Here is a 26879-nt window from a genome sequence, read left to right as displayed (position 1 = left end):
TGATCAACCCCAGACTTAAGATAATCTTTAAGTGATTATATAAATGAGCGTTTGGATCAATGGGTTCATTGAGCTTGGTCTCCTCGTGCATATCATCAATATACTTAAAAAGTACAAATATACACTAGTGGCACAAATTGTGGAATCCTTTTTCTAAAATTAGTATTTCTGATGTTTGATGGCTCAACTTTATTAAAGATAATCAAATTGCTATTTAATTAGAAAAATCATTTAATACAATACACTTTATTAAAAGATTTGCATTTTAAAAGAAGTTCAACACAGAAAACGGTGGTAAAGCGTACTTTTCAGCCTGTTTGTCCTAAGTCGGTAAACCTTTTGATGCAGTTACAGTCTTACAATGGAGTCCCATAAAGAGTTTTAATTCATCAGGTGTTATAATGTGAAATCAAGGGATTGTATGAATGCCATCAATTGCCTTTTATGCCTTGGTTACGTCTATGTGACCAACAGGTTTCCTTAACCCCTTAAGGACACATGACATGTGTGACACGTCATGATTCCCTTTTATTCCAGAAGTTTGGTCCTTAAGGGGTTAATCTGCTCCACAGATTTTCTAATTTATTTAGGTATGGGGTATTAACAATCTATTCGGTTCATTTTACTATGATTTTCACAAAACCACTTTTGTCACACAGCAGCAGCATGTCAAGGAATGCTGAAGGCTTCAGTTTTAAATCAAGAATATTCATATTTTTTTTTTTACCATTGAAAGTACCATCAATCACAAAATCTGGCCACACCTTTTACAGTCATACAATCTGAGATCGAATATAATTTTTTTTTCCCAATTAAAAAAAATAAATAAAAAACTTTAAACTTTTCATTTTGAATAATTTATCGTATCACTACCAAATATTGATATTCAGGTCTCATCACTCCAACAATTCCATCCCATTTGTTCTTTAGACCAATTATGTTCTTTAGTCCATTCTGAGCACTTCTTTCTTTGTTTGGGAGACAAATGTTTTATTTCCTTGCAATTATATACCACACCTTTCCAAAAACCATATCACTCATCTTCAAACCACATTGAGACAATTTCTATTAACTCTCAATATTTTGTGTTGAGCACCTTTCCCGCTTTAACCAGTTCAGTTTTGCATTGATAGTATGCAGATACCGCATTTGGTTACTTGTCTTATGATTTCCTACTTACTGTGGCCTTCACATCTTACTAAAGGCTTGGTTTAACATGCTTTCTAATTTTATACTGTTTGATAAATATACAGGTCTACATTACGTCAACGTAGTTTAGTTTACGGAGTTATAAAACAATAGAAAAAAAAAAAAAATACAGTGAACTTGATGACAAACACGGATGAATAAGAGCCCTATTAGCTCTGATGCAAGGAAATAGGAGCTGACTCATACAACCAGTATATTGGTTCCATGCTGTGCCACTGCATTGGATTAGCTCTCAAAACAATCAGCGTCAATCAATTCTAGATCCTCATCATGTAACATAAATCAGCTGTTTTTTCTTTGTCTGGTTAGTTGGGTATAACTTTTGATAGACTAGAGCAGGCCTGTCCAACCTGTGGCCCCCCAGATGTTGCTGAACTACAACTCCCATGATTTGTTAAACAGATAGCCAGGGAATCATGGGAGTTGTAGTTCAGCAACATCTGGGGGGCCACAGGTTGGACAGCCCTGGACTAGAGAATATTACAAGACCTTTGTTGCATTTGCATGTCTAAAGATATGTAATTAAGCCTGAGCGTAACCAATATTGCTTTAAAGTCACACTTCAAGGACAAATAGAAAGTTAATTTGATAGGTTTTGGTCTCATTAAAGGGGACACTGTACTTCCCAAATAAATATTTTTAAAAGTTACTATTTCGTAGATATACCCCCAATCAGAGCTTGAATATAATGCATAGACCCTTCACACATAAAGCACTTCAGCAAGCGGACGTGATTTAGGGGTCTGGAGGGTCCCTTTAACATGCTGTATTTTATACATGCTCAAATCTTTAGTTTTTGCTGAATGCTACACCACAAGACTGCCGCCATATCCACATCCCTCAATTCAGAAATCGACTTCCTTGTCAAAAATATGCACACTGCTCAGCCACTGCCAGCACTAGGATTTGAACAACAAAACAACCTGCACTAGAATGACAGTACAACCATGGAGATTTACAGTAAGGATATTACTACCCGTTCGTAGTTTGACTGTCTGCAGGTTGTTTATTAAAAGCAACTACATGCATTCAATGTCTTTGTGACATGAGGGGCACTGACTAAGAAGACAATTACCTTTTTTTTAATTTAAATTAGTAAAGACTTGAGCATGCAAAAATAATAAAAACAATAAATACATAGCATATAAATATTAAAGGGATACTCTGGGCACCAATACAATGTTCATGCATTTAACATTGAAAAAGCAAACCATAGAGAATCCACGTTTGACAATGGTAAACTGGTAAAATAGAACCGGACTATATATGGTATGGCACCAATTAATGTAATTTAAGAAAAAGGGAAAAAAAAAAAAAAGCAGACTGTTTTATTGCTTTTATTGACAGTCGTTAGACAAGACCATGGAGATCACCATCATAGCTTGTTCACTCAATCAGTTCTATAATGGTTTTGTAATGTATGGTACAATTGGCTGGGAAACCTATAGTGGAAGGGAGTTGGTCACAAACTGAAAAGTGCAGAAAATAGAAGAAGTTATGGGGCAAAAAAAAGAAAAAAAAACTAAAATTAACTAGGCTGTACAAAAATGCATATTCAAGCAAGATTGTTTGTTTCAACTTTCTTTCCACCATCCATCTAGCGTTCCTCAAATCCTGGCATAGGGAAGGCCCTGGCAAACTTTTCCACTCTTTGTCGTAAGTCTGCGATTTGTTTTACAGTTTGTTGGTCCTCGAGAAGAAAGTTCTTAAAATCTTGAAGCTTGTCTAAATTAAACGAAACAAAGATTACAGTAACAATCTTCACTTGTCTAAAAATACTACTTGTGCATATTTAGGTTCCCTAGATCTTACTCAGATACATAAACACATGGAAAACCATCAATCCTCTGACAGAGTAAAGTGCTTTTGAGATTGCTGGAAATTACAGTGAATTTATTAAAACTATCAATAATTTGTGTTTTAAAATAGCCACATTTTAAATAGTGTAAATTTTAAAGGTAAATAGAGCTTGGTTTTGAAGCATGTGAGGCTCTATCAGTAAAACAGAGAATCTGGAGAAATTACAAGAAGATTGTATTATACTAGGCTAATATTGACAAAATCAGATGATTCAACAAAATATTCCACCCAATTTAAGATATTTAGGCCTTGAATTTGTAATTCTCTTACCTCCCAAAATAGGGATATTTTCTTAAAGGGACTCTCCAGTGCCAGGAAAACAATCTGTTTTCCTGGCACTGCAGGTCCCCTCTCCCTCCCATCTCCGGTTGCAAAAGTGCCCTCTAGTGGCAGTCTAGTAGTCAGTCACTAGACGAGGAGTTAACACCCAGACCACTCCAATGGGCAGAAGTGGTCTGGGTGCCTGGAGTGTCCCTTTAAGAATAATCATAAATTAAGGAGAAGGGGGTTGCTCTTCCAGAGAGACAGAAAAATATATATTGGCCATTTTCTTCTGTAAATATACTTATAAGTACACAGAACAGTTTGTTCACACAAAAATAGGATTGTATTTTAAATCTTGCTAACAGAGACTTGCATATTAAATGAAAAATTAAAGATGTAATGTATTGTGTCCCCTTATGCCCACACAATTTTCAGACAGATTCTATTCCTTTTAATTTTTGGTGCAACTGTCTCATGCAGAATATCATTACAGTTGCCTTGATTTATTTTGCTACAGAACTTACAGGGCTTTGATCTGAGTTAGCTCAGAGATCATTAAGTAACCTGTTAACTGAAATGCTTTTAATATGTAAATTTGAAATAAATTGTACATTTTTATATTTCAGAGGGAGATTTTAAAGGGTCTTAAAAGAAAGAAAATGTTGCGTTTTACAATTTTAGTTACTCTTCAAAATGTACCCTGATATAGACAGCTTCTTAGAGCATAAAAGACTGCAGCATCCATTACCAGATTAATAGATTAAATATGTTCATTTATATGCATTATTATTTTAAACATATTCCTACAATACACAAGTCCATGTTCTTATTCCCCGTTTTACTTGGATTCTAAAAGTTTTTACATCACTAATAGAATGTTACTTAAATGGGGTGATTGGCGTGGTGGGACATAGCAAACAAACACTAAAGCATTCAGTGTTCATTAGTGAGCACCCCAATCTTGGCTAGGGTGTTTGGCATTAATTGCAATGTGTACTTTGCTGGGGGGGGGGGGTCTCACACAGAGCCGTGTTTGGTGTGGTTGTCATGTAAGCATTTATTCTTCAGAGCTTAAAAAGGTTCATATCACTCGTGCTCATTTTAAAAACACATAGCATTCTATGTATACATTGTATTAGCAGAATTGTTTACACATGTATAACTTAGATAAAAAAGGGGTTAAAAGCTATTCTGTGGTTGCTATGGTTACTCCCTAGCTGAAAATGTGAGCACTGGGTAGGTAGTATAGGAATGAAGTGACTGACATCACACGGTTTAGGCCCTGGCAATGTAACCAGCCTGACAGTGTTACGAGGAAGGTTTGCCCTGCTTGGGGAAAATTAAAGCAAACTGCGGGTACATCAGAGGTCGGTATTGCAGAAGCGCAGCACCCATTATCTCTGTAATAAACCATGTTTTTAACGCTTTTGAGGGGGATTCATAACCTGTTAGGACAGAGCACATCATTGCATCCTCTTGGCCATAAAAAAGTATGGAAAGACACAGAAAATAGGAGTTTTTAGAGCTACTGCCATCAAGAAGTGTCAATCCTGACGGCTTCAAAGAATTGGCTCTGTCTATACAGGATCCTGCGGGATCCTCCATAGCCCTCAATCCAGTGTGCATGCGCGTATACAGTAGTAACATTGATTCTTGCAATTAGAGGACCCACCAGAAGAGGATAGTGGCACCTGCAGGGTTCAGGTAAGAAGAACTACCTTCTGCAGAGGAGATGTTCCCCATCAGGGAACTTTGCAAATTACACAAAAGCCCTGAGATGGTGACAGATCCACTTTAAATTATCTATAAAGTTCTCATACAAGAGTTTGCAAAGATTTTCCTGGGATTACGTGTAAAAACATCGTAGAGCAGGCAAAGCAGATGGACACAAGCAAATACTTTTATTTCATACAAATGAGGATACACACATATGTAAAACAAGATTCACAACTTACTTGTCTTTTGCTTCACAGAGAGTCCAATTTGGATTCCTTCATCAATAAAATCCACTACTTTTTCGAAATCTGCTTCTTTGAAACATCGTGATGTTAAAGCAGGAGCACCTGGCAGACAAGATACATTTACAATGCTGGTTAACATCAAGCACAGCCTTTAAGAGACTGTTAGATGAACTCTACTGAATTTCCTGCTTCCCCCCTGCCCCCCTAAGTTAAAGCTAGTTGGGAGAAATATTTTTATAAAAATAAATATATATACATACATACACTACCAACTAGCTTTAACTAAATATATATATATATATATATATATATATATAGTTTAGCTTTTTGCGCACTAGCTGTGGTTTCACATTTACCAGTGTGATGAACTTCTTTATACAGAGGTAAAAACCGAAGGACCTCTGCACAACAAATATGTAGAGTATAATAAAAAATGCTCCATAGTGTGGGTGCGGAGTATTTGTTTCTCTGTGGTATTTCCCTATACTACCTCTTGCTGATAATCGTACTTAAGCATAAACGGCAGCGAACTCACACTTTCGGTTGTAATCTTTGCGTGTATTAAAATAACTAGAGCTCTATTTACTTTAACATAAAGCCTGCACCTCACCTTTCTCCTATCCACCTACACAGTAACAGACCCAGTGTGGAGTTCCTAAAGCAATAATATAAAACCAAGCTCAGGAAAGTTCCCCAAATCAGAGAATGTCTATGAAATACACAAAAATGCAGTAATGGGCATTTCAATGACAGCTCTTAGTTTTAAGCAATAAATACAGATATCCACAGCCTCCAACTTCAACAGCCTCCACTACCCAGCTGAGGCTTTCACAGTCTGAGAAAGCATGGACAGCAGGTAGATGCAAAGCAATAAGTGCGGTTTATGTTCAACATTTTGACATGATCAATGAGATTCCTAATGTCATATCATCTACAATATTGATGTGGCCAAGGAAAAAAAAAAAAAAAAATACACATAAACACGGATTTATAAAAACAAGCAACAAAACTTGATATTTAGAATGACTTCATCACTGCTCTTTCTTTATGGGAATTCTACCTACCCAGTCGAAGTCCACCAGGTGTAAGGGCGCTTTTATCGCCAGGGCAGGTGTTTTTGTTGGCCGTTATGGACACAAGTTCCAGCACCCTCTCTGCTCGTGCTCCATCTATGCCTTTAGGCCTTAGATCTACCAGAACCAGGTGGTTATCGGTTCCTCCTGTAAAGAGACATGACAAATTAACATTACTCAAACTACAAAAGAAAAAAATTCTATATAGCTTTTAGCAAGTTAGTAAAAATTCAATATAAATAAAACAGGAAGAGCCATAGAGCAGGGTGATAGAAAGAGGTGCAATATTCTACGGCAGACTTAACTTTGCGTTTGGGCTTACAATGAGGTTTGAACTTTGTCAGCCCTTCGGAGGATAAATATCTACATAATTAAGACATTCATCCGGTTAGACTTGCCAACACAATAGCGCGGTGAGGATTTGGAAACACATCCATCTGGTATTTCTTAGAAAGAGGCAACAAGGTCTGGGACTTTCCCCTTCACACGATGGTTTGGAATTTCACATAACAGATTGTTAGTGAGAGTGTTACTGAGCTGGACTCTTTCCCATTATAAATGTACAATGGGATATAGTCCAAACCGATAACACTGAGGCCTTAATTAGCCTATATTCCACGAAAGAATCTTGTGCATCTTGCCATTTCCCTCACCACTGTGCTTTATCAAAAAACAGACAAAAAAAAAAAGGTAATAGGATAAAGTTTTATATGGACAGATACTACATACACCGCCTCTACTTATTAAAGCTTAATTTATTCATTGTTACAGATTATACATGGATACTTTACCGGATACAAGCGTGTAACCCTTCTTCAACAAAGCTGTAGCCATAGATTTGGCATTCTTCAAGACCTGAATGGCATAATCTCGGAACATAGGTGAACTGGCCTGGGAATACAATACATGCAGCTTAATTGAAGAAACTGAAAAGCTTACACACACACACACACGTTTGTAAAAATATACAAATCTTGTAATTGCATCAGGTTTTTTAAAATATATTTTTTTAAACCACACAAGGTAATACATTAAAAGAATTGTGTTAATTAAAAATAGTTAAATGGGTAGTTCAAAAAACGGAATTACAACATGGGTGAATATATGTCAGAGATGGCTATCAACTAGATTCACACTATAGTAAAAAACACACAAAACAAAAATCCCAAACACAGAAAACTTTAAAGGGACACTATAGTCACCCAGACCACTTCAGCTCAATGAAGTGGTCTGGGTGCCAGGTCCCTCCGGTTTTAACCCTTCAGATGTAAACATAGCAGTTTCAGAAAAACTGCTATGTTTACATAGCAGGGTTAATCCAACCTCTAGTGGCTGTCTTCCTGACAGTCACTAGAGGCCTTTCTGCAATGCTGGATGCGATTTTCGCATCCAGCGTGCAGAGCGCCCATAGGAAAGCATTCCTATGGACTGTTTGAATTTTGAGTTTTTCGGCAGTGACCCAGAGAATGATCAGGTAAAAAAAATGTGTTTCCAATAAGAACCACAGTTCTAAGGTTATCAGCGATCAGGTGTTCCACATACAAACATGAATTCCAATTAACAATTAAGAGTGTTACTGTAAAACAAAGGGCTACTGCAACAGAAAGTGCAAATAACATTACATAAAACCAATATTGTTGTGCATCAATATGAATTTAAAAACATACAAAACAAACATTCTTTATATGGATGCAGGACAACTTCTGCATATATTTTAAGATGTCTCTTTTACTTGATCTGCTTGTTTAAAGGGACACTATAGTCACCTAAACAACATTAGCTTAATGAAGCAGTTTTAGTGTATAGATCATGCCACTCAGGTTTTACTGCTCAAGTCACTGCCATTCAGGAGTTAAATCACGTTGTTTCTGTTTATGCAGCCCTTGCCACACCTCCTCTGGCTGTGACTGGCACAGCGTTCATGAAAAAAAAAAAAAATTGTTTCACTTTCACTCAGATGTAATTTACCTTAAACTATTTTATCTCTTGCTCTGTAAATTGAACTTTAATCACATACAGGAGGCTCTTGCAGCGTCGAGCAAGCTATTAACATAGCAGGGGACAAGAGAATCTTAATTAATCAGAACTTGCAATAAGGAAAGGATAGACTTTAGATTACTCTTTACAGGAAGTGTTTATGGAAGGCTGTGCAAGTCACATGCAGGGGGTGTGACTAGGGTTCATAAACAAAGGGATTTAACTCCTAAATGGCAGAGGATTGAGCAGTGAGGCTGCAGGGGCATGTTCTATACACCAAAACTGCTTCATTAAGCTAAAGTTGTTTTGGGGACTATAGTGTCCCTTTAATGTTTAGTACTGCACGGTGTTGAATAATCCAAATGCAAGCAAAAAAAAAAAAAAAAAAAATTGAAGTCCAGGGCCTTCTAAACTCAGAGCAGTATGAAAATATATATGCTAGGGCCGGCCAAAGAAAGTTGAATTTATATTGCCAGGAAACAGTTGCTGCCATTACTTAAAAGAACTGTACAAGTAAACCAAAAAAAAAAAGGCATATTCCTCCCCCCCCCCCACCAACTTTATGTCACCAAATGTTTTTTTCCCTAAATCGTGTAGAAATTAGCTCCTCTAATTTCATATGCCATATCTCCCTGCATTTCAGCCACACTGTCCACCAATGGCCATGCCCCAGTGATTCTCTATGAGAATCAGTAATGACACTCCTTACTAGACGTGCTTGGGTTTCACTCAGCTCAACACATACCCACAATGTCTGCCAATCCTCCTCCGAGGCATCCGCATTCAAACACTAGAACTTACAAACCACAACACACACACTAAGTATCATATAGTGTCATATGTTTAACCCCTTAAGGACACCTTCTGGAATAAAAGGGAATCATGACGGAATATTTCCATCATGTGTCCTTAAGGGTTTAATATAAATAAATATAAAGAGAAACTCAAATAACCATAGAGCTTTGTGATAGGTGTCTGTCGAGGTTGATTAACAGGGGCTGGAGGGCAAGGGGTTAACACTGGATAGTGAGGTTGGCTTACTGGGACTGGCAGGGGTTAACACTGGGTAGTGAGGCTATCTGGCAGGGGAGGGGTTAACAATGGGTTGTGAGGTTGGCAGGCAGGGAAGGGGTTTCACATTGTGTTGGGAGGTTGACTGGCAGGGGATGGGCAGCTGACAGGGAAGTGGTTACCATTGGGTAGGGAGATTGGCTGGTAGGGACTGGAGAATGTATTACAGGGAGGGAGGGAGAGGAGCACATACTGGCTCTAGCTACAGTGCAGTCTGTGCGGTGATCATTCCTTACACTAGATAAGACATGCCTCTATTCTCATTGGCTGTAAAAAGGTACGTTTCTTTCAGAGAATGGAAATCAGGAAAATGTTGAAATGTGAGAGGGGGTGGCTAAGGAGGCTGGATTACAATGCTGAACACAGCAACACATTTCACAGCACTGCAGGAAAACTACACATAGTTGAAAGAATAGAAACTAACCACAGGTATTTTGCGCTTATTAGCTTTAATTTAAGCTTAACTTTTTTATCTGCCTGGAGTGTCCCTTTAAATCTTGGTCTGTTAACGACATCATGCCGGTAGAGATGCTGGATAGAAAGGTTGTGATTTTCTCTCCCCAGTATGTAACTAGAGGAAGAGAGGGTGAATTAAGGTAGGTGCTACTGCCCTACGAATAAAGAAACATTGACCTCAGCCTAAAAAAAATTATTGCGTAGCCCCCCCTTTTTCCTTTTTTGTGAAACATACCGACTCCTAGCACCATGACCACTTCTAAAAGCAGAAGTCATGGTGGCTGGAGTATCCCTTTAGTCATAAAAACTAAAGTGACACAAAAGACCCTCACATCAATACATAAGAGAACAAGAGATTTCCACAGTAAGAACGCCGTCATTTACAAAACAAGCTGCACTCTAATTAATGACGTCAACACACATCATTAACTCTTTACCTGCTTTAAAGCCACAGCAACAGCAGCAATTGCATGATTGTGAGGTCCACCCTGGATTGAAGGGAACACGGAGAAGTTTATTTTATCTTCAAAGTTGTAGAGTATTTCTTTTCCAGTCTTCTTATCAACAGATTTAACTCCTTTTCGGTAAAATATCAGCCCGGATCTAATAAAAACAAATAAACTTGTTTGAACAATGAGCAGAAAAAAAAGCCAATGGTGATATGGATCCATAGGTTAAAGTCAAATTGAGAGAAATTAGAATCTTATTAATGCATGGGTCATTCTCCCAGTAGGAACTAAAAGGTACATGCAATCTTAATTATGAGGCTTCCAATTGTTCAAAATATGGCAAAGCACTGTGATGATTGTAACTGCAGGTGCATGTACATCTCCTTTTGTCAACCCTGCCTTACAAGGATGGTCAGTTTTACAGGAATAGTTTGGTTTCATTATAATGCTGTAACAGGAAGATAAGTTTTGGAGACAGAACTTTGTTTTTCTTATCCATTTTGACAAAATTAATAATGGGATATAAAAATGAGTGGTTTGTGTGTGTTTAAAAACAAAATAAAAACTATTTAAAAGATAAATAAAAGTTAACATTCAATGATGTACAACAAGGGTGGCAAAAAAAAATTAATAAAATATAGATCCGAAGAAGTTAGGGATCTGCAAAATCTGTCATATAAAAGCAATAACCATAAATGCCAATTTTAAAGAAGCTTGCTTACTTGTCCAAATTTGTTTGCTCAATGGACAATGATTAAGAAAGAATTGATATGGACAGAGTGTTCCATAATTTGTAAATAAATGAATGAGTACTGAAGTCATGTTAGGTAGGTAGGCGAGAGAGCAATATAATTACATTAATAACTAAACATAATGATATCACAATTAAACACACATATACAGACATTAATATTTACACAGCCTATGGCCAAGAGACAAAATGGAAAGCTGCGTTCTGTGGTATGGAAGATTTCTAAAAGTCTAGACATTTCTAGAAAGAAAAGGTAAATATATCACAGCACGTGGCCTGCATACCCCTACTGCTTAGTATGGCACAGCTTCCAGTTCACACTTTACTCTAGGTTGTTATAACAAGGAAGCTCAACAAAAAAGGTGAAACAGGATATACAATAAAAAAATAAAATAAAAATAAAAAAACACAAGGGAGGTAGAGACAAAAAGGAAATTTACTCCAAGACCTGCTTGTTAATTGGGCTGACACAATTAGCAGAGTGAAAGCAGATAGTGTTGTGATAGCACAGTTAGAGGCAGATCATGGTTTCAACACGCATGCACAGCAATCTGTGCTAGGTACCTTAAAAACCTGTAAAATGCATGAGATATTTAAATAAAAACACTACACTAAGTCAATTAACTGAAGGGAGACACTCTTAGTGAAGTACAATATTTCAAAAGGCAAATCTTTTTTTTTTTATACACAAAAGCTCAGGGTATTCCTGGGGTTTAAATAGAGAGAGCAGATTAAACTTCCCCCTGAAACTGAGCCTCCCCTCTTTCCCAGATAAAAGAGCACAGATACAGATGGACTCTTCATAACATCACAAAATATATTGTCCTCACGGACACATGAATCCATTGGCACTCACTCTGCCCCACCAGCTGGAATTCAAACGCACACTAAACGGTTAATATTCATGTAACAAACACGATCTGTTCACAACTACAGATTTAACAATAAATCCCCCTCGCATTATCCTTATGCAAGCAATCCCACATGCAACCAGTACGGTTATTACTTATTTCATTAACAAGTTTGCTTTGTAAGCCAAAACTGCAATCTTCTTACAGACATATAATTAAAAAACAAACAAATGCAGAGGTAATAATGCGGTATCCGCTACTTTTCTACCCTACCCTTGCCTTTTGTGTTCCTATATCCCACTGTCTGTAGACTGTAAGCCCTTTTGAGCAGGACCCTTAACATCCTGTGTATCAAACTTGTCTGGTTACAAAAACGTATCTGTTAGTACATCCATTGTACAGCTCTGCAGTATTTGTTACATAGCTGAAAAGAGACTTGCGTCCATCAAGTTCAGCCTTCCTCACATTTGTTTTTTTTGCTGTTGATCCAAAAGAAGGCAAAAAAACTCAGTTTGAAGCACAATTTTGCAACAAGCTAAGAAAAAATTCCTTCTTGACCCCAGAATGGCAGTCAGATTTATCCTTGGATCAAGCAGTTATTACCCTACATTAAAAGATTATATCCTTGAATATTCTGTTTTTGCAAGTATGCATCTAGTAGCGGTTTGAACATCTGTATGGACTCTGATAAAACCACTTCTTCAGGCAGAGAATTCCACATCCTGATTTTTTTTTTTTACACTGTAAGAACAAACACACCTTTCCTTTGCCTTAGACAAAATCTTCTTTCTTCCAGTCTAAACGCATGGCCTCGTGTCCTATGTAAAGTCCGGTTTGTGTTGGCGCTTTATAGATGGTAATAAGCTGCACTGTGCAGGCAGAAACGTTATCTGCACAGGAACAATAGCTGAGCATCTACGTTGCAAGCGTGCATGCGCACACACAAATTCTCTCTCCCCAAATCATATCCCTTTTCAGTATAACCAATGTAGCTGCTGTCAGGTTTATTCAGCTATTCAATAACTGACTGACTTGCTTATTTGTTAAGTGGAACCAACGGTACCTTTCCTTGTGATATTCATTGAGCTTAAAGTAATTTCTAGAGCCAGGTTTACCCCTACTGCCTTTTTCCATAACCATCTAAACCTAGAGCAGCCTACCGTTTGAACAGAGTTATATGCTGGGGGGGCAAGGGGGGACATAACACATCACTGTAAATTAACCAATCAGTGGTGAAAAAGTGAACCAGAAATAAGACTTGGTCTGTCTGAGAAATAATAGAACAAAGACAATAGCAAAAAATCTCTCACCTGGCTCCTCGTAGAGTCTTGTGTGTCGTGGAGGTGACAACATCAGAGTGGTCAAAAGGAGATGGAATGGCTCCAGCTGCTACAAGGCCACTTATGTGGGCCATGTCTGCCAATAAATAAGCCTTCACTTCATCACACACCTGCAATGAGACAGATCTGATTAGCACTCCCCAGGCTGGAACACGCTCCGTTACGTAATCGTGTCCTGGACTAGCACCCCAGTCACAGTCTCTGCATGCAGGGCTAGAAATGGACTGGATTAAGTTAGTGTCCCTGAAGAATGTGGAATAATGAATGACCTCCCCTTTTACTGCAGATGTCCCCATTACAGACTTCAAGACGTGTCAGTATGTTTTTGACAGATTTCTAAAAGACCTGCAAATCATCACTTTAACAAAATGTTCTAATTTACCATTTTCGAGTACAGCTCAATTACACTTTCATGCCTCAGCTGTAAATTCAGACCTAATTCATCCTCGGGAGAAGAGCTGGTCTTGTAGCTCCCTTGGTGAGACTGTTCAAGCTTTTCTACGCTCAACTCAACTTAATTTTGTGCTCAGGCTGGAAAGAGTTTGCTTAAAATAGCTAAACATTTCCTTTTCTTGCATTTTATGATATATCCCCAAAGGGTTTCAGGATAACGCCAGACTAAACCAGCCAAGATGCTGCACCTTCTGTTGTCTCTGTCTGAGCAGCATTTGCAGAACTAAATAATAAGAATGTATAAACCTGGATTTCTCTCCCAGGTTCACAGTGAAGATAATCGGATTCGATTTAAAGTTATACAACAGCAGAATCACAATCCAAAGAGTACTGAAAGGCATTAGTGATGAGCTGAAAAATGACTGACATGTTATGGAAAATAACTCTCCAAGCACAATAGTTACCTATGTATATTACAGGGCTTAAAATTTCAAGTGTTACTAGCTAGGCCGTAAAGGCAAGCTTGGAGGGTCCATGGCATACTCACAAGGGCTTACATTTTTATTCGCCAGGAGTTTATTTGCCAGTGGCTAGTGGAAATGTTAAGGTCTGATAGATTATATGGTTATAATGAAATTAACTCCAGTCAGCCGTGTCCACTTAATAAAGACGGTTTCCCCCATTTTTATATAGAGCGAACACTTTCCTCTTCCAGTGTGAAGAACTCAGGGAAGGAAAATTTAAAAAGGTTCCCAGGTACGGAGTTTCTCTCATCCTTTATCTACTGGAGGATATTTCTATAGTACAACATTGAGGTCTATGGAGAATCCCACAGAATTCTCCATAGACAGAGCTAATTCCCTGTAGCCATCACTGATGACGGCTGTGGAGATTGACACTTCTAAATGGCAGTAGCCTAATGTCTAAGAAAGTCAGGAGTAGGAAAAATACACAAGACAAAGCAGTCCCTACTTTGTCTGATGTTTTTAGTAAGAAACAGATGAGAAATGTCACGGTGAGGCAGTACAGCTATAATTTGTTGCGCATACATATTTGAATTTTGTTGGTCAGCAAACTGCAATTTATTGTTACAGTGAAAAATATTGTGCTACTTTTATTACTCCAGGATATTAAAGAATTTCCAATAGAGAAGACATTAATAAAAATGTTTGCAGAATGGCAATATTGGAAAGATCACAGAGTAAGATAAAGTCAGCAAAGGAGCAGGAGCCAAATAAAGGGGGCTTGGCTCCTTAAGAGCTATAAAAATGATGCAAGAGCTAGTCAAAGATCTACTTATCATAGGCCAAGTTTGGCTACATTAATAAAATGAAAATACTCATTCTCACACATTTCAAACCAGAAGAACAGTATAAATGTAAAATCTACACAGGTTAAAGAGTGGAAAGTCATCCTTAACAGGTACATCAGATAATTTCCCTTTTCAATTTAAAGCGTTAATTAATGCAAGAAAGGTAGATCTCGGATTTATTGCATAGAAATTTTGCATTCTATTTTGTAAATGTACTATCCCATGGTCCATAAGTTTTCCCCATGGTCCTCTGGCTTAGAAGGGCACAGCCCCATTCAATACAATAAGAAGAGCAGACATTGTACTCTCTGGGTGAATGAGATATGATTTATTCCTCTGTTACAAACAGACACGGTCAGGAATTTTAATCCAATTAGGCTCACGTATGGTTCAAATATAGTTTTATGGAGCAAAATAGTGAAGTTTCATCCTTATAAAGAGCTTTTATCAAACAAAAACCCTTAAACACGGTTTCATTCCAATAAAACTACATTTGGATAATGCGTGATGCTTCATCTGCATGTGAGTACCGTCTCCCTTTTGTGATTTACCATGAGTTTCAGTCCATGACTTAAAGGAACACTATAGTGTCCCTCTGCCCCCACTGCCCAACAAAACCACAAAAAAAACTCAACTCTTTTCAATTAGCTGATTCCAGGGCCACGAATGATTCATTACAATTTGGGTTATTGTACACAATATCTTTATTTAGCTTGTTACATAATTGATAGTTATATACTGATTGTGATGATATAAGATGCTTATTTTTGTCTGGTTGAGGTTTTTTTTTTTTTCTTGCCACAGATTTAAAGTCATACTTAAAGGGACATTAAAGTCACCAGAATGACTTTAGCATAATCAGTTTTGGTGTATAGATCATGCTCCTGCAGTCTCACTGCTCAATTATCTGGCATTTGCAGTCAAGGCACTTTGTTTATGCATCCCTAGCTACAACTCTTCATGTTACTTACACTGCCCTCCTAAAAAAAAAAAAAAAAAAAAAAAAAAAAATCCTGTAAAGAGAGATCTAATGTTTAAACTTCCTTTATTGCACATTGTTCAATTTAGAATCTCTTATCGCCTGCTCTGGTAATAGCCTTCCAGATCCTGCAGGAGCCTTGTGTGTGATTATGATAACCCCTCCTTTCACTTGCCACTTTCCAGCGCCAAGTTCCCTTGGTGCTGGATTGGTCTCCTCTTCCAGTGATGGGAGAACCTAATGCAATGATTTACATTGCAGGGTGCAGGGTTAAGGGGATAGGGACAATGAGATGATGTGGTCTGGGTGCCTCTAGTGTCCCTTTAACATTTCTCCACAACCATACAGAGCAGTGTCTGTTCTTATACTATGAAAAGAATGTGCTGGGACAATCCCCCTGAACAAATGAGGCACTACAGGTCACAATGGTTAAATGTTTTCATTACAATGCACAAATTCAAGTAACGATACACAACAGAAACAGGAGGGTAGCTGGCTTCACCACTTACTGTCTGGATGAAAGTCACACAGGTGTTTCTGGTTTCACCTTAATTACATTCGATGACAAATTTAAACAAACATATGAAGACAAACTATGCATGTTTTTGTTTGTTTTGTTTTTTCCACCAGACAAAACAACCCAAGCATATTCAAATGGTTAGACAGATAAAGTGAATGGCTTTTCAGAGAAACAAGGGAACACTGACTACATACCTTTCTCATCCTGGCATAGTCAATCAGGCGTGCATATGCACTTGTTCCAGCGATGATAAGCTTTGGCCGGAAAAGACGCGCAGTGATTTCCAGCTGGTCATAGTCAATTAGTCCTGTTGCTTGCTAAAATAAAGAGACAATGTAAAAAAAAAAAAAAAAAAAAAAGGAAAAGAAAATAATGCCACGTTAAAGCATTCGAGCGCAAAATTAGAATACACGTTATGTGCAGAGTCAGATTCCTTCATTAGATGTTAAAGCATATACTTTAATAAAGGACCAAATATAATACGTTTAACTGGAAGCACGAATATTAGAGATAGTCCCAAAATGATCATTAAAATAACAGTGTTCAGAAGGGTAAAAAAAAAAAAATGACAATATAGAATTATTGATAAGCTCAAAATAAGTAGATCAACATTCGATAATGCCAATAAAAATCAAATGTGGGAAGAGATCAGGTAAGCGCCAAATGGCCCCACTGTCCTGCTTATTTAGAAACCATGTTTACAGTGAAAGCCTTTTATTTAGAGAGACTTTATGCGCATTCCAAGAATTTCTAAAATCATCTCTCTTCAAGCAATTACTACCAGGTTTTTTGTTTTGTTTTTTTTACCGATATCTACTTTAAGCATAAGCTCTCAGCCACTCAGCAAGGATAGAGAAATACTTTGGGTCAGTAAAATCCACAAAACCAAATGCAAGTAAAGACACAATCAAGTGCTCGATGCTGTAAACAATGCATTTTCATTATGACTAGATATGCTGGCTTAGAAAGTGCATGGTGTGGGGGGGGGGAGGGGGGGGTACTGGGGTGGAATCTATCCACAATATCAAGAGTGTCTCAGGGGTGCAAACAGATCTTCTATTTGAAAAATTATTAAACATCTTAATTGGCTTAACAACCCCACATTTATTAAATTGCTTGTCAAAAAGTCACTTGTATGGTTAGAGATGGATTGAGATCCCATGGAGTCCCTTTTCATTCTTCACATAGGGAAGTTTAAGGGAACCAAGCAAATTCATGATTCTGAGGCTCCTCTAAACCCGTGGGCAATATGAATTAAACTGCATTACATGTCAAGTTCAGTAGTCATCTGGAAAATTATTTAATGTATAGAAATGCAATTTTGCCTAGAGCGTATTTAGCACAAAATTATGTTGTGAATTAACAAGTCATCACCTCCTGCTCTATTTAGAACATTTATCCAAATATTCTGCTTTTTAAAAAGGCTAAAGATGGACATTTCAATTGGCGCAGCCAATAGATGGGATTATTTACAGAATGTTAAGATCAAGAAAGCAGCATTTTATTTACACAAACCAAGTGCACACTTACTAGGTTTTAAAACACATTACAATGGGGATTTATTCACTAAAACTAGAAACTGGGGGTAAGTCAGGCTATAGTCACCAAAAGATTATCCAAATAATTTGTTTTCGATCACAGCTATTTAGGACTAAAACATGCAGTTACTTGGTTTGGTAAATAATCACCATCAGTTATTGCAAATGTAAAAAAAAAAAAAAAAAAAAAAAAACACGCACCACAAAAAATAGCTTTTAGAGGAATCAGACTCTAAAATGCACCCTTGATCCCAAATCCTCTTATCTGTTACATATAATGCCTTAGCTGTTGCATGTTCATATTGGTTCTAAAGTAAAAGCCTGCTTCCCTTTTCTATTTTTCTATTTTTCAACATTGTTGTCTGCCTACTGCTCCAGAACAAAGCGGGCTTGATTGAGAGAAATGAAGTGTGGCATGTACAGATGCAGTCTATTAGCAAACATGTTAGTCAGGATCTGCGCATCTGGAAAAGCATCTCTTCTCACAAGTTGGGAAGAGGAAGCCTACAGAGATTTAATTTGCTTATTGCATCAGAAAAATCAGAGAATACACTTGATCAAAATAATGCAATTCTCTATTTTGTTTATACAGGTTATAGTATGTAGAGGTGTTTAACCCCCCTTCCCTTTCAACGCATATAAAGAGATGCTCTCAGTCACTGAACCACTACATTAGCACTAACCAGTAGCAGCTATGGTCCAGTAAGGATTTGGGTGCCTTCCTTACTTTAATTAAAATAAACTCATCATACAGCGCGCAATAACGGCCATACTAATCCAATCACAATTTATGACAGCTGTCTAAGGTTTGAGGGCTTTGGATGGATAAGTTGGAAATGTGGTTTGCTGTAGTGGTGGGGACGGGGAGAAAAGAGGGACCCGACGTTTGTGTAACTGCTCTGAAATAACATATACATTTTTAAAAAGCCAGAGTGCAGTACAAATAGCCCCAGAGCAACATGATTGTAAGAGTGGGCAATAGTGCACAGAATATTCCTTTTATGGCAGCTTTTAGGCCATAAAACTTTGCATTGCCAGAGTATCATTCTGTCCCTCAGCATGCAGGACTGTAAATGACATTCGGCAGCCCCTCCCTACTAGTACAATATAATGCATCTTTTGTAGGTAAAAAATTCATGACTGGCAACCATAGGGGTAGGAGCAAGGGCTCTACAGGGATGTTCTGCAGCACTTTAAGGGGCTAATAAAGGCTGGGATGGCAACCTTGGCACCTCATGTGTTTTCAAAGTACATGTCCCGTCATGTCCCTTATTCTACACACTACAACATGTATTCACATTTGGATTAGAAAATGGTTCTACAATTTCAAACAAATGAATGAATGGCTGTGTACACAAAAACAAGGTTGTAAGACTGGATGACTGAATGCATCATGTGATTTTTACCTCACACGTCTACACAATATTTCTCTACATTAAATGCACACATGTAATTCGGTTGAAAAGGTAGAACAGCAAATGCAGTAAACTGTGACATCATTTAATTATTGTGAACCTTAACAAAACTAGTAACATTCACTAAGAAAACACGTAAAACAAAAATGTAAAAAAATTAGATGGATTTAAAACACTTGCATTATGAGATACTTACGTTTAGTTTATAAGGCATGGACTCAAAATATATTGAGGTAGCAGAGATGCGTTTCACGTCAGACATGTATCCATGAGTAAGACTGTAAATAAAAGATGAAGAGTATGCAGATAATCTTTTAGAAAAGTTTGTAGCCAGACAGAGTAATGATAATACATTTGACTATACTGGCACCATCACCACAAAAGCATGCTGAACACATGTTTCCACTACATTCCACAATCTATTCGCAAACATATAAAATTGGTGGTAGTACATTTGGAGGGATGAAGGGAGATTAACGTGAAAGCAATCTATATTTAAAGGGACACTATAGTCACCTGAACAACTTTAGCTTAATGAAGCAGTTTTGGTGTATAGAACATGCCCCTGCAGCCTCACTGCTCAATCCTCTGCCATTTAGGAGTTAAATCCCTTTGTTTATGAACCCTAGTCACACCTCCCTGCATGTGACTTGCACAACCTTCTATAAACACTTCCTGTAAAGAGAGCCCTATTTAGGTCTTTATTGCAAGTTCTGTTTAATTAAGAGTTTAAGAGAATAATTTTGCAGACGTTTTGGTGTAGTCAACACCCTGCACCGAATCTCAGCTCTGATGATGGTTTAGAGTTGCAGCAATTTGGAAAACTCACTACTGCTGTGTTAATTGTGTTCTGTTTGTGTGCATCATTTACACAAACTGAATGAGCTCTCTCCTCCCATTGATAACTGCACAAAAAACGAACAGTTACCTAGACAGTGAACAGAGCTACATGTAACCGGATAACAGCTGTAGTATGACTGCTATAAATTGTCAGAGAATTTCCATTCAACATGTAATGAGATTAACTACTCATCACATAAACCCCTGCTGTAGAGATGGTTATGGGGTAGGATCAGACCCCAGAGAACAGAATTAGATTTTAAATGGGAGCTCTGAATGGGAAGTGTTTTTGTATGATTTTAATGCAGTATCTGTATAATGAATGCATTGACATAGATGGTCAGTACCTTCAAGATATATAGTCTCTATGCATACTTACTGGCCTCCATCAGGAAGATCAAGTCCCATGAGGCGATCATGTGGTTGAAGGAGAGCGGTGTATGCTGCAAAGTTAGCTGGAGAACCAGAATAAGGCTGTACATTCACTCCCCATTTTTTGGGGTCCAGATTGAAGGCATCCAGTGCTCTCTGCTGGCAGAGCAACTCTATCTGGTCAACAACTTCAGCTCCACCATAATACCTTTAAAGGGAAAGAAAATTACACAGAAACAATATAAAAAGGTTATTAGGAGTATAGGAGTTTCAAATAGTTCATTATTTACCAAGCCAATTAATACAGTGTCATAAGAAAAAATATGGAAGAGGATCAAACTGTAGTTTGGATTAAAAGTCTGCTATTAGAGTAGTCTGTGGGAAACCAAAAGAAAAAGGTGAGGTGGATAGGCTACATTATCATTTGCATAAAAAAAAAAAAAAAACTTTTACAGTTCAATCCTTTCTTTAGTTCCAGCACAAGATGAAAATGGACTACATCAACCCCTGGTTTTGAGTGCTCATCGGTTTATGTGCTTGTACAGCATTTTCTATGCAGATGTTTGAACGTGCCCAGAAACAATGGACATGGAAGCACTGTGTACTGTACTGTTCTCCCAATAAAGAGGTTTTTTTTTTATGTGAGAGAATGAAAAACTGTCTATGACAAATATCCATTCTCCTTTATTTAAGAGTACTTTTATTTACATGACCTCATGGTCTCGAGCTCCTCTGGCCAACTAATTGCACAAGTCAAAATGGCAAACCGTTTGGAACTGTAAAGAGTGCATGTCAATTCTGACATTTCAAGTAATTATTCTGCACATCTCTTACCTCTTTCCTGGGTAACCCTCAGAATACTTGTTGTTGAGACAGGAACCAAGGGCTTCCAGGGCTGCCCGGCTACAGAAGTTCTAGGAAAATACAAAAATGGTGATGCTATCTAGCCAAGACACAGGTAAAAAACACATAACATAGGAAAAATGGGAGAGGGTGGATGTTAAAATGTATGTTTCCATAACACTTGGATGGTGTTATAAAAGAGGAAAGAATAAAAACAATGCTGCTATTTGAGCAGGACAGCAGACGTGTGGATGACTAATGACATCCATATATTGTGCTTGCACCAATAATTATTTTGGTTAAATATCTACTTGCATAAAAATTGCTTCTGCATCCTTCAAAATGGCCTATGCCGTGGTGGTGAGTAGATACCTAAAAAGTGCTGTGTTGACATTTCATGTCTTGAGTGCAGCTCCATAATACATATTGTGAGAAGGATGCTTCTATTCCATTTTGGCTATTACAAATATTGGTCCTACCTCTATTCTAAAATAAAGACACAATGGTAAACCCCAACATGGTTATTTTTGTTCATACATTTCAAACCCCCTTTTGGTTGGCACAACGTAGAAATAATGCAGAATGTAAATATATTGTAGAAGTGATAATGTAGCGATTCTTCACATACCTCGGAGGCAATCATCTCCAGCCCACGGCATTGCCGATCTTTTTCTTTCTGTACGAGATCCCACATTTCAGGGTCACCTTCTGCAAGACTTTCCTGTCCAGTCCATGAATGGTTTCCAGCCTGAGATAAAGTCTTTGTGTGCTGGGCCCGAACATGGCTGAGTCTCCGAAGAGGCTGACAGGATCAGGTAAAAATGTATCAGATTATCTTCACCTTGAACTTCAGACAGAATGTTTATTTTTATATGCATGAACAAGATAAAAACCAACAATGACTAGAACTGTGATGTCTGATTTTGTATTTATTTTTTTAAATCACTTGCAGTCCACTAATCTAACATGATATTAAAGTCACATGATGGGTCAAAGTAGTGGGAAAAGCAGTCAACAAAAAGGTGGAGTATTAAACTTCATCCATTACTAGTCAGTCAGTCATATGATGTACTGAACGCAATGACATAGTTTGAAATCAATAGACATTGAGATCCTAAAGAAGACACATTAACCACATGCACAACTATAAAGTAACCCATGCCTATTTTATGTTCTAAAAATATGTGCACAAAAAGATCAGCACCAAGATCAAGGATTTGCACTTTAAGTAAACTAGTATCCACTATTTCCCACAGATCTAAACTTGACAATATACAAAATGATTTTTCCAATATTGCATTACATGAAACCAGTATGCACACAGAACACTACTGTAGCCAAAATTATATAATAATAATAACTTTCTAGAAGTTGTAACATTAGCTCTTCTATGTACTAAATCAGGGCTCTCCAAACATTGGTCCTCCAGATGTTGTTTAACTTCAACTCCCATGATTCTCTAGCTATATATTTAATTCAAAGAATCGTGGGAATCATAGTTTAGAGAACAGTGTTCTAAATAATAAACAGACACACACGTACTGATTTGCGCAAGAGCAAGTGTAGAAAGGGCAAGCAAGCGAAAACAAAAAGGGCCAGAAGGAATTTTGCTGCATTGCTCAGTATTTGCCAACTCCAGCTGCTGTGAACTACATTTCTATTAAGCTGGCCAAGCACCATAGGACACATAACACAGATCAGACATCAAACCTCTAAATAAAAAAAAAAAAAAAAAAAAGGTTTTTATGTATTCTATTTTCCCTTGTTTAATCAAACAAATGCCTTGGGCCACCGTGTCAGATCCCATGTCACACACAAAAATAAATAAAATGAGACTAGTTTTATAATGAAAAAGTAACCGTAGCTAAAATCTGTATCTATAGAAAACTTAAGTTACATTAAATGTGCCCATTTACTAGAGAGTGTACAAGGCTAAACCCAATTAAGGATCATTTGCCAATGAAATTGTGCAAACAGAACCAGGCACAACAAAGTTTAAAAAAAAAAAAAAAAAAAAAAAAAAAAAATTCTTATAACGGCAAGTCTAAGCACGAGCCAGTCACTTCCTACTACAGGAAAGTATGAGAATGAATGAATGAAATGATGAAAGTTGTTTTAAAATTGCATCATCCCCCAGCAGCAATGAAAGGGTATACATTCTGCTACAGCATGACCTCCCCCTCACAAAATCGAATTCTCTAAATGATCATGCTATTCGACAGAATATTAAAAATATTGCTTCATAGCCGATAAACGGCTCTTTTTTTGAAGCCGATCATCTATTTGTAAGAAGAAAAAAAAAAAATAAAAAGCCCACATAATGTAGGTAGGCTATAAGCTGGATATTGCACACTACACATTTAATGGAAACCACGCTGTCACAAAAGAAAAATTAACCAGGTTCATCATTTACGTCACAGGTCATCCGCAAATGCCAGTTTTCAAAATGAAAAAAAATAATATATAATTTTAATGGGAGGATCCAGACAGTGAAGAAAAAACAAAACAAAACAAAACAACACATTTATAGCAAGGAATAACTAAATTCTAACAAATGACTAGTAAGATTTTTTTTTTTTTTTTTTTTTTTTTAGAGTACACATCAACTGAACCCTTCATGACAAGGGCTTGACAAGACATGATCACAACAACCATGAAATTCCATCCGCAACAATAGGGGTTCTTATACACTGTGGTGCACAAAAAGTAGCCCCACTCCAGCAGCTGTTGTACAGCTTTAACACTGTGGAGACAGGCAAAGAAATACAGTTCCACCTGTTGCTCATCCCTAATAAAAAGAGAAATGGTCTGTGATTTCTGATATAAAATGACCAACTGCTGGTTTATATATGCACAGAAGATAAAGTCTCTGCACTATTATAAGTCCTTAGTACGCCGCCCTGTTTCTGATAAAAGGTGTATGTTATATCCACAGGACAAGCAGCGGCTATTTATTGACAGAATTGATCTCTAAATGTGACCAAATGCGCTCATTTGTTTCAAAAAGGGTTCAAGTCCAAGGTAGAATAATAATTGCAAGGCTTGAGTTCAGCTTATTCAGCTGACCGGACTGGTGCAATATTTGTTTATCTCCCCCGTCCCAATCTGTTGCCATCTACTTACAATCAAGGTCCACTGACTCAAGTTAATAGGAAAAAACACAAACATACACACAATACAGTTTTCAACTGCGGCTACCCAGCTGTGGCTGCAAAATGACATTTAAGCAAGCGATGTGCAGACACACGCGCGCACACACAGCTGCAAGGTAGTAAGAATACAAAATTGCACTATAAAATAAGCAGAGCATAGCATGTCTCTGTAGAGATAATAATGGGCCAATTTCCAGACGCTTACTTGAGCATAAAACGCTGTATTCCAAATCTATTCTACATAGCACTGATCTTGGGTTTATTATTAACCCTTATATTGCTGCATTCTGTCTTGAAACTCAAACAGGCCATATGTGTGCATGTACATAAAGTAAATTAACTCACAACATTATCAATGAACAAAACCATATAGCAGTTGCGAAGCAAAGGATAGTACCGTGACTTAAACAGATTACAATGATTTCACGTTGCAAAGAAACCACAAAGGCTTAACATATTATCACGGATCAACTTCCCTTCCTATGGAACAGCCTGCCTACCGCCATCAGACTCTGCCCTAGTCTTCAGTCGTTTAAGAAGTGCATTCAAATCCATCTTTTTAGGAAAGCTTATGGCCTCCCAAAGTAACCAGTACCTCACATACCCTGTCTCTTGCTCTCTCCTGAAGGGCAGCACTCTACTCTCTCCTCCAGCTCTGCTTCACTCCCCCTTATTTGATTGCTATTTCCTGGACTAGTGTGTTTTATACTCCACTTCCTATAGACTGTAAGCTCGTTTGAGCAGGGTCCCCTTCAACCCATGGTTCCTGTAAGTTTTCTTGTAATAGTCCTATTTATAGCTGAATCCCCCCTCTTATAATATTGTAAAGCGCTACGGAATCTGTTCATTGCTATATAAATGGCAATAACAATAATCAACTCAACAATGAGAAATCACACTATAGAATGATGCCGGGTCATTGGTTTGAAGAAAAACAATAGAACATCATTTCAAATTTGGCACCATGATAAGGGCAGGCCGTGATGATGTAAAGACAGGGTAAGCTGTAAGAATATGCATTAGTAACTGCAGAGTCCATTTATTAAGAGGGACTGTTGCAAACTTTAAAAGTGAAACTAAGTAGGCCAGTCCATCATTCCTTTGGTTTCTATGGAGATGGTTCTTTAGAAATGGAAAACCAGTGTAGAATATAAAGTAGGGTGTCATTTTCTGCAATTGATTCTGTACTAAGTTTTAATTATACACATGAACGCAAAAAGAAATAACTTTTAGTAAAAAGGTACACAATGTACCTGCACATTTTGCTTTAATAACCTAATGCATTATGGCATCCCTGAATTGCAAAAACTCGTCAAACGTCCTAACATGGCAGGTTTGAGTGCAGATGGCACCAATACAACTAGTCTAATATCCACAGGTTCAAAGAAGATATGGATTTTGATTTTAAAAAGAGAAAACAAAAATAAATTAAATACGGTTATCGAAGCCACATGGCCACTCCAGGCCTGCACACAGTAAGGTTAATTTGTCTGCAAGAAACTCAGCAAAATTAACAAACCAAAAATAAAAAAAACCTCAATACTAAAAGGTAGTTAGATCACAGATTTCTTATTAACAAGTCACATGCAAACTCACCAGATCTGAAAGAATGTCAGCAAGCTTAACCCTGAAAGCACACTTAGGCAAATAATGAAATATATATTATATATATATATATATATATATATATATATATATATATATATATATATAAATAAAATAAGTCACGTGTGAAAATAAATAATGCATTTATAGAACTATCAGGGCACATTGGTAATAGAGAGGGGCTTCAGATGCTATCTGACATGCTTCCATACACATGACAGCTGTAGCCCCCACCGGTCATGGCAGTCAGTTCCTGAGCCAGCATGCAGCCCGTCAATAGGAAGCATGGGTGTGCACACCTTACCTGGGCCAAGCGCCGTAAAGAGAAAGGTAACATGTCCGAGGGCTGCCGCAATCCCTGGACCCAGGCCTCCTGCACAGCAAGGTTCAGCAGCAAGCGATACACGTGTGGTCATGCGCAGAACCATCTGCCACCCGGCCGAATGGATATAAGCATCAGTGCGCGTGCGCGCCTACTAAGGTATTGCCGGGAGTTGTAGTTTCTCCGAGTATAATAATTTATGCAACTTTTCCGCTTTGTTGCAAACGTGGCTGAGTCTGGTGATAGGCAGCACTTTTACTTGGTCTGCTGCACAAGCGCTCGACGTGTTTTTATGAGCTAGACTTTAACACATGGTTGCTCTGGAG

At 37.7% G+C, this 26879-nt stretch overlaps 1 protein-coding gene across 1 annotated transcript; it reads right to left on the bottom strand.

The window, feature by feature from the left end:
* Positions 1-2532: 2532 nt before the first annotated feature.
* On the bottom strand, positions 2533-26661 carry SHMT2 (serine hydroxymethyltransferase 2). The gene is made up of 12 exons (XM_063427348.1): positions 26536-26661; positions 22103-22276; positions 21466-21545; positions 20639-20839; positions 19616-19697; positions 16661-16783; positions 13233-13372; positions 10309-10474; positions 7159-7258; positions 6359-6514; positions 5289-5396; positions 2533-2934 (listed from the first exon to the last, which is right to left on the bottom strand). The coding sequence occupies exons 1-12, from the start codon at positions 26566-26568 to the stop codon at positions 2807-2809; spliced, it is 1491 nt and encodes a 496-aa protein (XP_063283418.1). The 5' UTR covers positions 26569-26661; the 3' UTR covers positions 2533-2806.
* Positions 26662-26879: the final 218 nt, after the last annotated feature.

Source organism: Pelobates fuscus, chromosome 1 (genome assembly GCF_036172605.1).
Source record: "Pelobates fuscus isolate aPelFus1 chromosome 1, aPelFus1.pri, whole genome shotgun sequence".
Lineage (NCBI taxonomy): Eukaryota > Metazoa > Chordata > Amphibia > Anura > Pelobatidae > Pelobates > Pelobates fuscus.
Note: the sequence above shows the minus strand (reverse complement) of the source record. Positions and strands in the feature narration are given on the sequence as shown.